The sequence below is a fragment of the Diadema antillarum genome, unplaced genomic scaffold (assembly GCF_040938485.1).
Source record: "Diadema antillarum isolate AM-2024a unplaced genomic scaffold, OU_Dant_1.0 seq00000484_RagTag, whole genome shotgun sequence".
In the NCBI taxonomy this organism is placed as follows: domain Eukaryota; kingdom Metazoa; phylum Echinodermata; class Echinoidea; order Diadematoida; family Diadematidae; genus Diadema; species Diadema antillarum.
In genome coordinates this window covers 31,093-44,872 of record NW_027271447.1, presented here as the reverse complement: position 1 = coordinate 44,872, position 13,780 = coordinate 31,093, and the positions used below count along the sequence as shown (strand labels likewise).

Sequence of the window (13,780 nt, the reverse complement as noted above, 5' to 3'; positions counted from 1 at the left end):
CTTTATTTTTCTTCCGAAAATCTCTTCGCATAGTAATTGCACATTATGTTCTTTCCGAGAAGTAGGCCTATATTCGTGAGCCATTCTGAAAGAATATTCTTTCGTTTGTGAAATACAGTGTACAAGAATGACAATGAACAAAATGAGATTGTATAAAATGCGTTTGTAAGTTTTTATAAACACCAGCGCAAATAGAGTAACATACATGCGTTGTTTACCGTAACTTGCGAGGTATTTGACGCTGTTGGTGCGATGATTTCATGAACAATTTCGGCTGTAATCTTATACAATGTATGATCGTTGCGCCCGAAGGGTTTAAAATTGCGTTCTTTATTTTCTTCCGAACATCTCTTCGCGTACATCCGTTCTTGAAAAATATGCAACAGGGTTGAATTTGAAAGGTTGTGATCCTTTGTACGCAAATCTGTACCTGAGGCACTCGTAATCCATTCTGAAAGAAAGAAAAATCTTCATTGTGAAATATGCAGTCTTAAATGATAATGAATAAACCCAGATCTGTTAAATGCGTTTGTTTCTTTTTCTGAACACCGACTCAATTAAGTAGATTAACATGCGTTATTCAACTATTTTTACGCTACTGTCACCCGGCGGGATCGCGGGTTGATTTCATTAATTATTTAGGCTTTAATCATACACATTCATATTTACATTATCATTGTTAACTGATAATGAACAAACCCAGATATATTCAAACTATTGAATGCGTTTGTTTCTCTTTCTGAACACCGACTCATTTATTGAGTAGATTAACATGCGTTATTTAACTATTTTTTCGCTACTGTCACCCGGCGGGATAGCGATGATTTCATTAATTATTTAGGCTTTAATCATACACATTCATATTTACATTATCATTTGTTATCTGATAATGAACAAACCCAGATATATTCAAACTATTGAATGCGTTTGTTTCTCTTTCTGAACACCGACTCATTTATTGAGTAGATTAACATGCGTTATTCAACTATTTTTACGCTACTGCAGTGGCTGATCCAGGGGGGGGGGGGGGCAACCGGCGCACGCCCCCCCCTTTAATTTTCGTAAAAAACAAAAGAAATAAAAAGAAAAACAATGAAATGAAACCCGGAAGTGGCACTAGAAATATTAGTCACGCCCCCCTTTACAGAATTCCTGGATCCGCCCCTGCTACTGTCACCCGGCGGGATCGCGATGATTTCTTTAATTATTTTGGCTTTGATCACACACACTCATATTTATAAATATCATTATCATTTGTTAACTGATAATGAACAAACCCAGATCTATTCAAACTATTGAATGCGTTTGTTTCTCTTTCTGAACACCGACTCATTTATCATGTAGATTAGCATGCGTTATTCAACTATTTTTACGCTACTGTCACCCGGCGGGATCGCGATGATTCCATTAATTATTTCGGCTTTAATCATACAACTCGTATTTACATTATTGTTAATTTGTTAAATGAAATGAACAAACCCAGATCTTTTCAAACTATTAAATGCGTTTGTTCCTTTTTCTGAACACTCACTCATTTATTTAGTAGATTAACACGCTTTATTCAACTATTTTTACGCTACTGTCACCCGGCAGGATTGCGATGAATTCATAAATTATTTCGGCTGTAATCATACACATTCATATTTAGTGCCTATAACCAGTGAAACAACTGGAAATTAAATTGGAACTAAAAATGGAAAGGATATAATGATGAGTTGCAGACGCATTCAATTATCCGTTTTGGGCCACACGTGTCGCTATATTATACATGAAAAGTTTTTGAATGAGCTATTTTTACTTTCTCGTTGCGGAGTGGTCTGACATAATATCACGCACGCGTATCTCGCGAGAAAGAAAATCGAATGATTATAATTATTCAATAACATAGTAGGAACATCGGAAGGTATTCCTGTGTCTTATCGCGTGGTTTAGAAGAAAACATGGAAAGAACGGTACTCTGCAAAACGGGAAAGAGACATGGTTAGCGTGAATTCCGTTTTCAATATTATATCGTTTGTCGCGTCTTTGAAAGCGACAAGTCAAGAAATGGAACTTCGTTATATCCGACCAAATTGCTTATGTTTTTCTTTCATGATGCACCGAAATTGTCCTCGTTATAACCGGAATCTCGTTATAACCGAATTCGAACTCGTTATAACCGACTCATTTTACCATAGGTTTACACGCAAATGAAAACGTGACCGACGCGTTCACCTCGTTATAACCGAACTCGTTCTAACGGGGTTTCACTGTATCAAGTCCTTTTCCGCGTGTGGCATATACGTCTTCACTGTGTATGAATTCTATGGCAGCGGACCAAGGGAGGGGCTCGGAGGGAGTAGGCCCCTGAGTATTTTACACTGTACTTTGGCATGCACAAGAATATCACTGCATTAGACGGAAAAAAATATTCGCGTCTGGCGAGGACCCCCCGTCCCTCTTTCGGTAGGGAGAATAAAATAGGAAAAAATCAAACACCTGCAGTTGAAACACAAATGAACTTTAAATTGAATGCACAAATGAACAGTATATTGCAAATTGGGCTAAGTGCAATTTTAAAACATCTTAAAGTAAGTCCATAATGAAATGGAGCAAAATAAAACCTTTCCATTGATCACTTGGAACACAGGAATATTTTTGATGTTAAGATAAAAACTACTGTAAACTTTTTTTTTTTTGCTTGCTTAGCAATTTAATTGCAAACATCTTAAATTAACAAGAATGGAGTAAACTTCAGTTGAGATCAAACTATTTAAATTTTGCAGAGGTTTACTTTTCAGTTTCATAAAACAAATTATTCACAGGAATAAATCAAAGTCCACAGTTATCATTAAGTAGAGAATTGACAATGAAATGCGCGAAAACATGGAGATAACTGTAGACCAGCTCACATTTGGATAATAGAGAGATCAGAAAAAGAGATGGTGGATATTTGAATTCAGACTGTAATTATAAACTTCCCAGTTATGCAACAAGGATCAGCTGTATGACCTCCACATCAGATATCCGCACAATTAAACGAACGATTATGTAATTTTTATGCTAGAGCAGTACGAATACTCAAAGCTCAATAGCGCCCCCACCAGCCACCTACAAGAAATTTTCACACACAAATGTCTCTACAAAACATAAATTTGGAAACATTTCACAAATTTTAGGGACTTGTAATATTTCATTAAAAAAAAGAAAAAAAAGATCTATTTTCAGCTAAGTTTCCCTAGTGCAAAATTTTGTCTCCATATTAGAAGGAAATAAGTCTCCATAAAGGATACTGGTGAACTTGTGCAAGTCTCCATTCGGCAGTGAAAAATGCATGCACACAATCTCATGCATACACTATCAGATGTACCACTGAGGAACACTCAAATGGCTTTACTCCCGAGGGAAAGCTGCTTTGGTACCTTGCCTCTGATGTCATGGTCCTAAAAATGTGTATGTGTGTGTGTGTGTGTGTGTGTGTGTGTGTGTGTGTGTGTATTATAGGTTTTTAAAGTGCATTTTAAAGTGCATTCAGCGTACAACTGTAACTCCGTTTAATCACAAATATCTCAAATTGACAAGAATGGAGTCAACTCCTTTTGCAATCAAACTTTTCACATGACACACTGATGTTGCAACTACATACAATGTAGGTAACCATCCCAGAGTGGAGTTGTTGCAATACATGTACATGTATATCAGGGCTGGCAAAGCATTTTCAAAAGTGTGGGGGCCCACTTCTGGGTTTCATGTGCGAACAAGCAAAAAAAAAAAAAAAAAAAAAAAAAGGTCCTCAGCTCATCTCTCCCCTTCCATTTCCGGGTTTTTTCAGCTGACAAGCAAAAAACAAAAAAGATCCTCAGTACGTGGAAAAACATAACCTTACCGCGCTCACACTTCAAGATCTCTATCCATTTCTATTTAGTGACACTTACATCCTTCAGGGTTAAAAAAAGTGTGGGGGCCCAAAGTGATGACACCTTCTATATGTATTCCTTTGTATGGTGCACAAAAAAGTGTGGGGGCCCCGAGCCGCCACAGCCCCCATGGTTCCGCCGGCCATGTGTGTAATACATTGTAATTATATTCAGGTTTGATGCACACACACACACACACACAGAACTAGGGAACAACAAAACAGAAGAGACATGGATTGATTGAAATAGTACAAATGTTTTATTCTTCACATATAAATGGCAGAATGAAGTCACGGGTACACCCTTGTCCTTTTTTCTATAACTAAATTGCCTATAAATACAGGGAGGGCCATCACTGGTCAAATCACTTTATTTTCAATTCCTTTGATGGCAACAGGTACCTGAATAAAAATGAAGTGATGTAATGCTTGATGGTCCTCAAACGCTGTTTGGTAACATGCAAGAATATTTTACAATATGTACAGTAAAAATGCATACACACACACTCATACATGCAACACAGTTGTGAATTTTGACTGAAGCACTGTACTCTTTCATATATGCTTTCACATTGGTTTTTGTCATCCACTATACTATAACATTCTAATTCTTGGTTCCAAAACTTTGCAGAAGAAAATTAACATCTTGTAGCTCCATGTGGAAAGTCCCTGAGAATGCCTGCAGATAAAGATTGATATAATCTATCTATTCCACTTGCTCATTCTCATTCATTCCACATACTCATATGAGAACCAGAAGGCACCAATGCCGTACAATGTCTACAGTCCTAACCTCATTCTGGTACTCAACCTGTAACAGTATCTGAAACAGACAGCACTGACAGTTTAATAATTGCCATCAGCCACTTGTTACACGTGAACCAGACAAGTGTGCCAACATTTCATTTACAAGTTGTGTGCAATTACGGCTACAATTTCAGTTATTCCCCTCTCTTTGTGCGTACTGAACGTTTTTAAAAATGTTTTGGAAAATCGGAGCTGATAAAAGAATGAAACATGAAACCTACTTTAAAATCAAGGGACATTTCCCCAGAAGCTACACCCAACGCTTGTAAACAACTGACATCACATGTCAAATACTGCAAAAAGAAATAAAAGATCTGGTTGACGAGACTGATTTGGAGTCAATACTTGGAGACCAAAACCCAAGGAAATGATGTCACACGGTGTCTACAATACTCATGGTGATAGATAACTGCAATTCAGGATCTCAAAATATCTGAATCACTGTGACGGCTACAGGTGAGATTTCATCAAGGGGCCTGTCTTGGTATTCTAAACCACATACAATGCCTTCTCGTAAAGCCCCATCATATTAACTATAGCACACTGAAACCAATAGGAATATACGTGTGCGGGACAGCATTTACTAAGCTTGGCTGTTTCACATAAATGTAGATCCTCATGCAATCTTCTATCTTGGTCACAATCATGTGTATTAGGATGACCAAAGTTGAGTTTAATATAAGAAACGGTGCACCATTTCTTTGACTGCTCTGTGAAAACTCACTTAATTAAACATTTTTAAGCTGGTGCACTTCAGTGACTTTTTTTTGATTCCCCCCCCCCCTTTTTTTTTAAATGTTGCATGCAAGTGGATATGTCAGAACTATTGACTAAGGAAGTCTTGGGAACCCGATTTCTTGCATTTTGAGAGGGTCTCTTATGTGTATGGCACCATCTTGCTTAGAATTTTCAGCTGTTTTAGGTGGTAAAAGGAAGGTCCATCAAACCGTTTCAAGCTGATATCTTAATGTTAAACAAGCTTCTGTTTTCTGGTGAAACTGAAGGTTTCTGGAAAGTGGAAAAAGTAAAATTATTCTGGTCAAGTACCGGTATGACCTAATGCTTGTACAAATATCTTGAATACTGCAGTGCTTAAAAGAAAAAAATGGATAAAATACTACGAATGCCCTTTGCAAACTTGAGTACCATGTATTTACATCACCTCCATAGTCATTTCTACAATGAAAATACAAAGAATTAAAAACAACAGCAACAGATATACAATGTATGTGTAGAATGTACAATGATACTGGTGGCTCAGCAGCAGCGTATGTACCAATATCAACTGATTATTTCACTAATGAATTTCAACATCTCTGCATAGTGCTTCTTTATGGCTTGGGAACTTCACATGCAATATTTTCACACTCTCAAATCTAACTACACCTGTAATTCTCTTAATTTTACTGATTATCATTTTTTTCTCTTTTGCATACAAAATACAAAGGATGTCCTATTTTTCACTAGATTCTGTCAAGCAGTCCAAAAGAACAAAGTGTTCTTCTTTCAAGTCCAGTTACCACACATCTTTCAAAGTCTGTATCCAAGCATAGCACCAACAGATATCATCATGAAATTTAATAGCACTGAGACAATACACGGTGTCAGAATTATATCATGAGAACAAGAAGATATAATCCATTTGGTCCTCACTGCAAAAGCTGATGCTCTGGAACAAAATTCACCAGACAAAAAGCTTAGAAATACGGATCAAATGAATGACTGATATGAATGACCACAATAAATCCACAAGCAACCACAGTGAGGGACAGATTGCAATTGCATTTTAAAGGGACTGTACAGTACTGCTTGAGGTGGGAATTCAGGTTTATAACATTAATAAGTGAGATGAGGAGAAACCTCTTATGAAATATGAAAGAGCATGTAATTTTAAGAAGGATTCAATGTTTATTTGATGAAAATTGGTTTTCAAATGGCTGAGATATCCAAAAAAGCGATAATAATAAAAGGCGACAGGCCACGCCTTTTATTAGGATCTCTTTGTTTCACCTTGTTTTTACATATCTCTGCAATTTCCAAATCGATTTTCATCAAATAAACTTTTGATACCCCTTAGAATTGTATGCTCTTTGACATCTCATAGAGTGGTTTCTGAATATCTCGCAAAACATGAAAAGCTAAATCCTCACCTCAACCAGAACTGTACACACCCTTTAAATTTCAAACTCTATCAACAAATGGGGCAGTACAAAACGAAAGTGTAAATCTCATGTGGAAATTTGATACACTCCCACTGGCAACCTCATTGTCTAAAACTGACCTATCACTTAAATAAAAATCTCTTTTGTTTTCCAAGGCATGGACAGCTTCTACTCTATATTACTTGTGCAACAGTGGCATCAGCGTGCTGGCTGCATTTGCCCCGTTCACATTGTCAATTAGCCTTGCTATACTTCCGGGAGCATGCAAAAATCTGAGTCTGGGTTGGGTTCTACAAAACATGAGCATGATGCTGTACAATCAGTCTTGACCGCTGTCACACTGGGAATGCATGCTACATATAACCAAACACCCAAACTGGCACGACAATGGCGATAGCACTGTGCAACATTTGTCCCATTCGCATTTTCAGGAAATCTTGCTTAACTTCCAGTACAACATGCACTAATCTGGGTCTGGGTCAGGGTTTTACAGAGAAAGGAGCATGGTGCTTCACAATCAGTGAGGGCCTTCATCCGTTTTCTCTCGTACTATGAATGCATGGTCCGCTTGACCAAACACACAACCACATGTATTAATGCAATCAATTTCTCTGCCTTTAACTTCTTTATTAAGTATACTGACTAAAAACAACAACAACAAGAACAACAACAACAACAACAACAACAACAACAACAGAACATATTGTGAGGAGGGTTTTTTCCCCTTCCTACCAAATAGTTGATACCAAGAGATATTTCACATATATTTTCAAGCACTGGCATGACAGAGCAAAAGTATTTTAAGGTTACAGTGCTTGCTCCGATAGGGACATTGCTTTTTAAGCTGCTTGCATCACAGTAATCGCCATGCCTGAGTGGTGCTGTATGTAACATGGTATGTTGAAGATACAAATCAACTTGGACTTCTGCTCAGTGACACAGCTACTTGGATGCAAGAAAAAAAAATTGGAAAGTTCAAAATCAGCAAATGGCCATATGATTTCATGAGGACAAACATAGCAACAGTGCAAAATGACATCTGCACTTCATAGATATCCATGCAATGCTGAGCCTTTTTATTTCAAACCAGAAATGATAATATGATATGAGGAGCGACAAAACATCATAATTTATCAGTGATGTACCTATGAAAGTATTACTTGCCACATTGGAGGTAGGCGAGGTCATTGCAAGTAGTCGGAGGAGCTGGCACTAAAACTGAAGTAATATTGCCATGTTGTTCTTGTGATGACACTATTACATGAGTGGGCTAAAGCTATAAACAGACTGGACTTTTTTTATTCAATCATCTTTTCCTTTTGCTTGCTCCCATGAGGTGACATTAAGCTTCATACTGTGCAAGATTTCATTGTAATGAAGACACAACATATAGTAGATACCATGCACACTGAACAAGCAATATCATTAAAAGAAATAAAAGCATGTTTGAACATGTTGTCATAAAATCATTTCATATTCTCAAAATTAGTCACAATTGAATACAACAGACATCATTAAAAAAAAAAAAAACTATGATAAAGTGGGAGTAAAATGACTCATCTAAGAAAAGTACAGGGTGCAATACAAGAACGCTTCTCGAATGCACGCCACCAATGAAGGTTCGGTTGACAGTTGTGCATTAGACATTTTGACAAGTACACATAAAGAAATCATCTTACTCAGAAACCACGTCTCTGCTTACTTCATTTTCTTTTTTTTTTTTATAATCATTCTATAATCTATTAATACACACCGGCTTCTCTTCACACACTGCCCACACAGGGCTCTAAACTATCAAAACTACTTTATGTACACATCACATTCTTACATATTTACAACGATGCCCTGGAAAAAGAAAAGGGAGGCATAAAACATACCTTGACACTCCTGGAATGTATTCTAAAAAAGATAAATATGATTTCTCGGTGATGAATCAGCACTTTGATATGGTATCTGGCTGACGATGCAGCAAGACTGTCTAAGAGCAGGAACAAAGATACATTTCTACCGATAGTCAAAAAGTCCTCTATACAACTGATAAGGCTTCATGATTTTCTAATGTGGAAGCATGTATCTTCACTACCTCAGCTTTGTCTATTTGCACCTCATGATGAAAGAAAATGGGGTTTCCTTCTTGTTAGTGGGCAACATCACCACAGAAAAAGAAAATTTTGTCATTTTTAATTTTAATTTTATTTCTTTAATATCCAATATGCCTTCAATTCTTGAATATATGCAAAACATTTTTTAGGTCAATAATGACAGACTAACTGTTGACAACTTTTGAAAGTAAATCAAACCAAAAAAGAGTTGAATGGGAATTTATAACAAACACATTTCTGACAAACAGTGCCTCATATTAAATCAGGTTTTGCTTTTTTTTTTCTCAGTGCCACAACTATGAGGATAATATGGGAGGGTTGACAAGATGATTTTAGAATCTTGAGTAGAGATGCAAACCATGAGAATCAAAGATGATCCTCTGGGAGTTCTTCAAGGTAGATTGATGCTTCCGATGTTGCTGAACTGTCCGGGACAATCGCGCTTGCTGACGGCGCACACGGCAAAGTGGTAGGTGGTACCCGACTTGAATTGTGTGAGGGTGCATGCCATAGGGAGGGACAATGCTTTCACCGCCCCGATCTTCTTCCACAGCTCCGTGCTGGGTGCGGCTGCCTCTGACTCCTGGTAGGAGTACAGGAGGTACTGCTTCACCTCCACATTGTTCGCTGGCTGGTTCTGGTTCATCTTCCAGGACAGGACAATGCCTTCTTGGGAGTGCTTGAGTTCCAGGAGGGGGCGCAAGGGCTGGGGGAGGTGCCTGGCGGCACTGAAATCTGGGAGCTGAAACAAGTCGGGTAATTCTGCCGGGTGCTTGGGCTTGCTGGCGAGCTGCTGCTGCTGCTGCTGCTGCTGCTGCTGCTGCTGCTGGCCCTGGCCTGAGGATGGTGTAGCGTTGGGGGTCAGCTGGGCTGATGAACCGGTTGAATGCCTCAGTTGCTGATCCAGCTGCTCGTTAAGTCGCTGGTGCAACCTCAATGCCTCGTCCACACTCTTCAGCTCAGCCCGTAGCTTTTTGTCCTGATCCTGCGGGTTACATCACATGACAATAGATAAAAATAGCTCAGTTTAGACTGCAGAATTTGTACCCATACATGAACTATTTCCTACATAACAGCTTGGCTCATGTAAAGGACATAAGTACAGGGAAACCTCTTTGTATCAAGGTCACTGGGACTGCTGATTTTACCTCTTTATCACTGGCACCTTGCACTTCAAAAGAGACCAGCCAGATACAGTAACAAAAAATGAGGACTGTCAAATTCATCTGTTTGAAAGTGGAATCTCATCGTAAGCGAGTTTACGATGACGGAGTTTCCCTGTACTACTAAACAGATACAGGACCATCAGACCTGAGTAAGCAAATATTGCAGTGTTGTTTACAAATGATAGCATAAAAACAAAATCACACATCTGTTGGTGAAACAAATGCAGTGAGTGATCACGTATAAGGTGACAAATCCATCAGGCTCCAGTGAAATACCCTAGGACTTCAAAGAAAAGTCTGCATATGAGTTTTCTCTAGTAATCCCTGGGCCACTTCATATCTCTAGGACAAAGATGGAATGCCTACAGGGAGCAAAATGTTGAATTTTCACTGTATTGCGAGGATTATTCGAGGCCCTTGCCTTGACGTCTTTGAGCTGTTGCTCCAAGCTGTGGTGTAGCTGGGTATTAATTCCTTTCTGCTTCATGTCCCTCAGTTTCTCAGTCAAGGTTCGTTGGAATTCCTCTCCACGTACAATTCGACTCTGTAAGTGATGGCATGAGGAATAATCATGATACGATGAATTTCTTAAAAGTGCAGTATGGTATATAAGATAGACAAGATATCAGATGGCCTCAAATACAAATCTGCAGCAGCTAATCCAGGTGACTGTTAAAGGGTGTACTATTGCAAGTCTCATGTAAGTGATTACGAGAATGACTAGGTAATAAGCAAGGCTGGAGACAAAGGGCAAGAAATGGAGTGAAAGCAGATAACAAAGGCAAATAAAGGTAAGAGTCATGTTCTGAAGAAAGCTGCAACACTCACTGTAATCATGCGCTTCAAGGCCTGGTTCTGCTGTGCCTGTTGCTGGTGCTCCAGCTTGTCGTCATGCATTTTGCGGAGCTGGCTGCGTTGGGCCTGCTGCTGACTGATCCGGCTGGACTGCTGCTGGGCCGCCGTCAGCCTCGCCTGCTGCTGTTGCTGCTGCTCCCTCTGCTGCTGTTGCTGCTGCTGCTCGCGGAGGGCATTGGCCTTGGCCTTGGCCTGGTTCATGACCATCTGGGCATAGACTTGGTCCTGGGTGGGATTGAGAGATGCTGTCGAAGCAGGGGCAGCGACCTGCGTCACTCCCTGGGCTTGGGGCCGACTAGGCACAATGGCAGAGAAGGGGGCGGTTTGGGTTACTGAGTTGACGTTTTGTGCCCGGATCATTTGGAGTTGTATCTGGGTTGGGGTCAGCATGCTAGGCTGCTGAACTTGACCAGCTTGGGTCCGTGGTGCCTGGAAATTTCAATAACATAAAAGAAGAAAAGTAGACAGGTAATTGCTTCTCATGTCTTCATCAGTTCTCGACTTTAACAACATTTGGGTGTCATGTTGTATCACAGACTGAATAGCTCTTCAAAGTTTTGCAGAAATGCAATAATAGGTAACCATTATCCAGGAGTTGCAAAACCAAAAAGAACATACCCACAAAATCAGAGTATGAAAGTTATCCCCTCACCTGTTGGGCTACGCCACCTGGCCTCACAGAGTTGATTTGCTGCAGCCATGCCGACTGGGGCTGTCTTGTGGCAAGTGCCGCAGCCGAAGAGGCCACCCCAGGCAGCTGGTGCATTCCTATCGTCTGCCTTTGCTGCTGCAGCATCTGAAGTGAAATCTGCTGCTGTTGCAGTTGCTGTGGTGATGCCATCCGCTGCTGCTGCTGCTGCTGCTGCTGCATCTTGGCCTGTGCTTGAAGAAGAGCGGCCGGTTGCTGGGAGGAGGGAGCAGACACAAAGGTGGCTGCTGTTGTCAGGCCTGCTGGTGGGACGGTGTGGACGCCCGGCTGAATCTGGATGGGCGCAGTGATCTGCATGGGTGTCACCTGTGAAGGGAGTAATTTCTGTCCCTGGCCATGCTGGAGACTGACCACTGGCGAACGGACGATTGGTGCTAGGGGACTGGGCACTTGCGAGAGATGGAGGGTTGACGTTCCTGAGCTGTTGGTCAATCAAAAGATAACATGCTTTGGATCAGGTTTTGTGGTAGTAATACAGCTATCTATAATATTTAATTATTATTACTATTTTTTTAAATTCAAACACTCCTTCCAATTCATGCAATGCTTGAACAAACAATAGGACATCTGTTTGGGATGTATATGTGAAAGCAAATTCAACCTAGTGAGTATATGAACTAAATTGGCTACTGTACGTAGTTTGATGTTGCATTTTCAGAATTTAAGAAAGCAAAGTGTAAGATACATTCTTCAGCTTTAGTCATTTCAACAGGGCTTACCTGAGAACTGGCTGGAAAAGGATTTGCAGTACTGTGGACAGTTCTATTGGGTGGCTTTTGTACAACAGCAGGTGCTGATACCCGTGTTCCCTGAGTGAGCACGACAGACTTAAGAGTGGTCACAGAGTTTCCTGAAGTTGACAACGAGGCTGACCCTGATGCACCAGACAATCCTGGCCGCACTGCAGACTGGTTTATAGCTCCTGCAGTGCCACCGATGGTCATAGTAGAGCCAGGCAATGGGCTAGCACTGGCTGATGTAAGTGTTCTCTGACCTGCGACTGAGCTTGCTGGAGTCACTTTCGCTGATGCAACAGGTGGAGCACTAACTAGAGCATGGGGAGATCTTGTGGTGAGTGTTGCATGCCTCATGGTAGATGGTGTTGCAGATTTACCAGGTACCGATGTGCTGCTTCCAGGCTTGTCTGAAGGTGCAGGAATTGGCTCTGGATCGTCAGTGAGGTCTATGACCTCAGTCTCACTGGGCCTGGACGATTGATCTGCGTTGGCGCCATCACTAGGGGATTTTCGGGCTGGTGAGCCCTTGGGTGATCCAGCAGCAGAGTCAGGCCCTGCCTTTGTCGGTGCAGCATTTGATGGAGATTGCGGTGGTGGTGGTGGTGTAGATTTTGGATGAGGACTAGGTGATGGTATGGAAGCACTTGGTGTGGACTGTTGTTGAGCAGCAGAAGTGGTTTTGACTGAGGCAGTGACTGCAGCATTTGGTCCACATGTTGCCTGTGAATTAAAATCATGTGGATAGATTTATCAGAATGCCTTTAATACTACGACTGAAAAAAAAAGAGAGTGATTCCATTCTGAGCAAATGGTCAGAGGTACAAATCACTAGTGGGCTTAGGAAGATTCACTGACACAAGATTTACCAGTTGATTTCTGAATGTTGAATAAGGTTGTATATCAACACAGAGCGAAAAGAGCGTGAGATTGGTTTATCTGCATATCCAAATCATTGTGTTTCCCATCCAAGTGAAAAAGAGTTCACAGTTAGGGCTACAGGACAGAAATGAATGGTGCTGGCACAACTTTAGAGGAAAAAACCCTTCCATGACATTTAAAAGAGAGTTTGAAATCTGATTACTCCTTTAAATTTAAATTTTATGGCCCACACACCCACTCCACCAGGACCTAACATTGTTAAATCTTATAGTTCCTGCAACTACTCACAATTAGAAATAAAGAAAGACCACTGCAGCTTTGAATTTAGTATTCACTAAAGAATACAGACAATCTCTATGTTCTCTTCTGCAGCAACCAACTATTCTACGCAATATAGATATGGAAATTTGGATAATTTCATAAACTGAGTAAAAAAGCATCAATCAGTGCTTGATAAACAGATATTCA

At 40.3% G+C, this 13,780-nt stretch overlaps 1 protein-coding gene across 1 annotated transcript in view; it reads right to left on the bottom strand.

Moving 5' to 3' along the window:
* Window positions 1–8,620: 8,620 nt before the first annotated feature.
* Window positions 8,621–13,780, bottom strand: part of LOC139733594 (uncharacterized) — a 32,100-nt gene continuing 26,940 nt past the window's right edge. The window contains exons 12-16 of the mRNA XM_071644406.1: window positions 12,716–13,153; window positions 11,640–11,987; window positions 10,961–11,416; window positions 10,554–10,676; window positions 8,621–9,951 (exon numbers count right to left, since the gene is read on the bottom strand). Of these exons, the coding sequence (XP_071500507.1) occupies window positions 9,358–9,951; window positions 10,554–10,676; window positions 10,961–11,416; window positions 11,640–11,987; window positions 12,716–13,153 (1,959 nt within the window). The 3' untranslated portion in view covers window positions 8,621–9,357. The remainder of the gene's footprint in view (window positions 9,952–10,553; window positions 10,677–10,960; window positions 11,417–11,639; window positions 11,988–12,715; window positions 13,154–13,780) is intronic.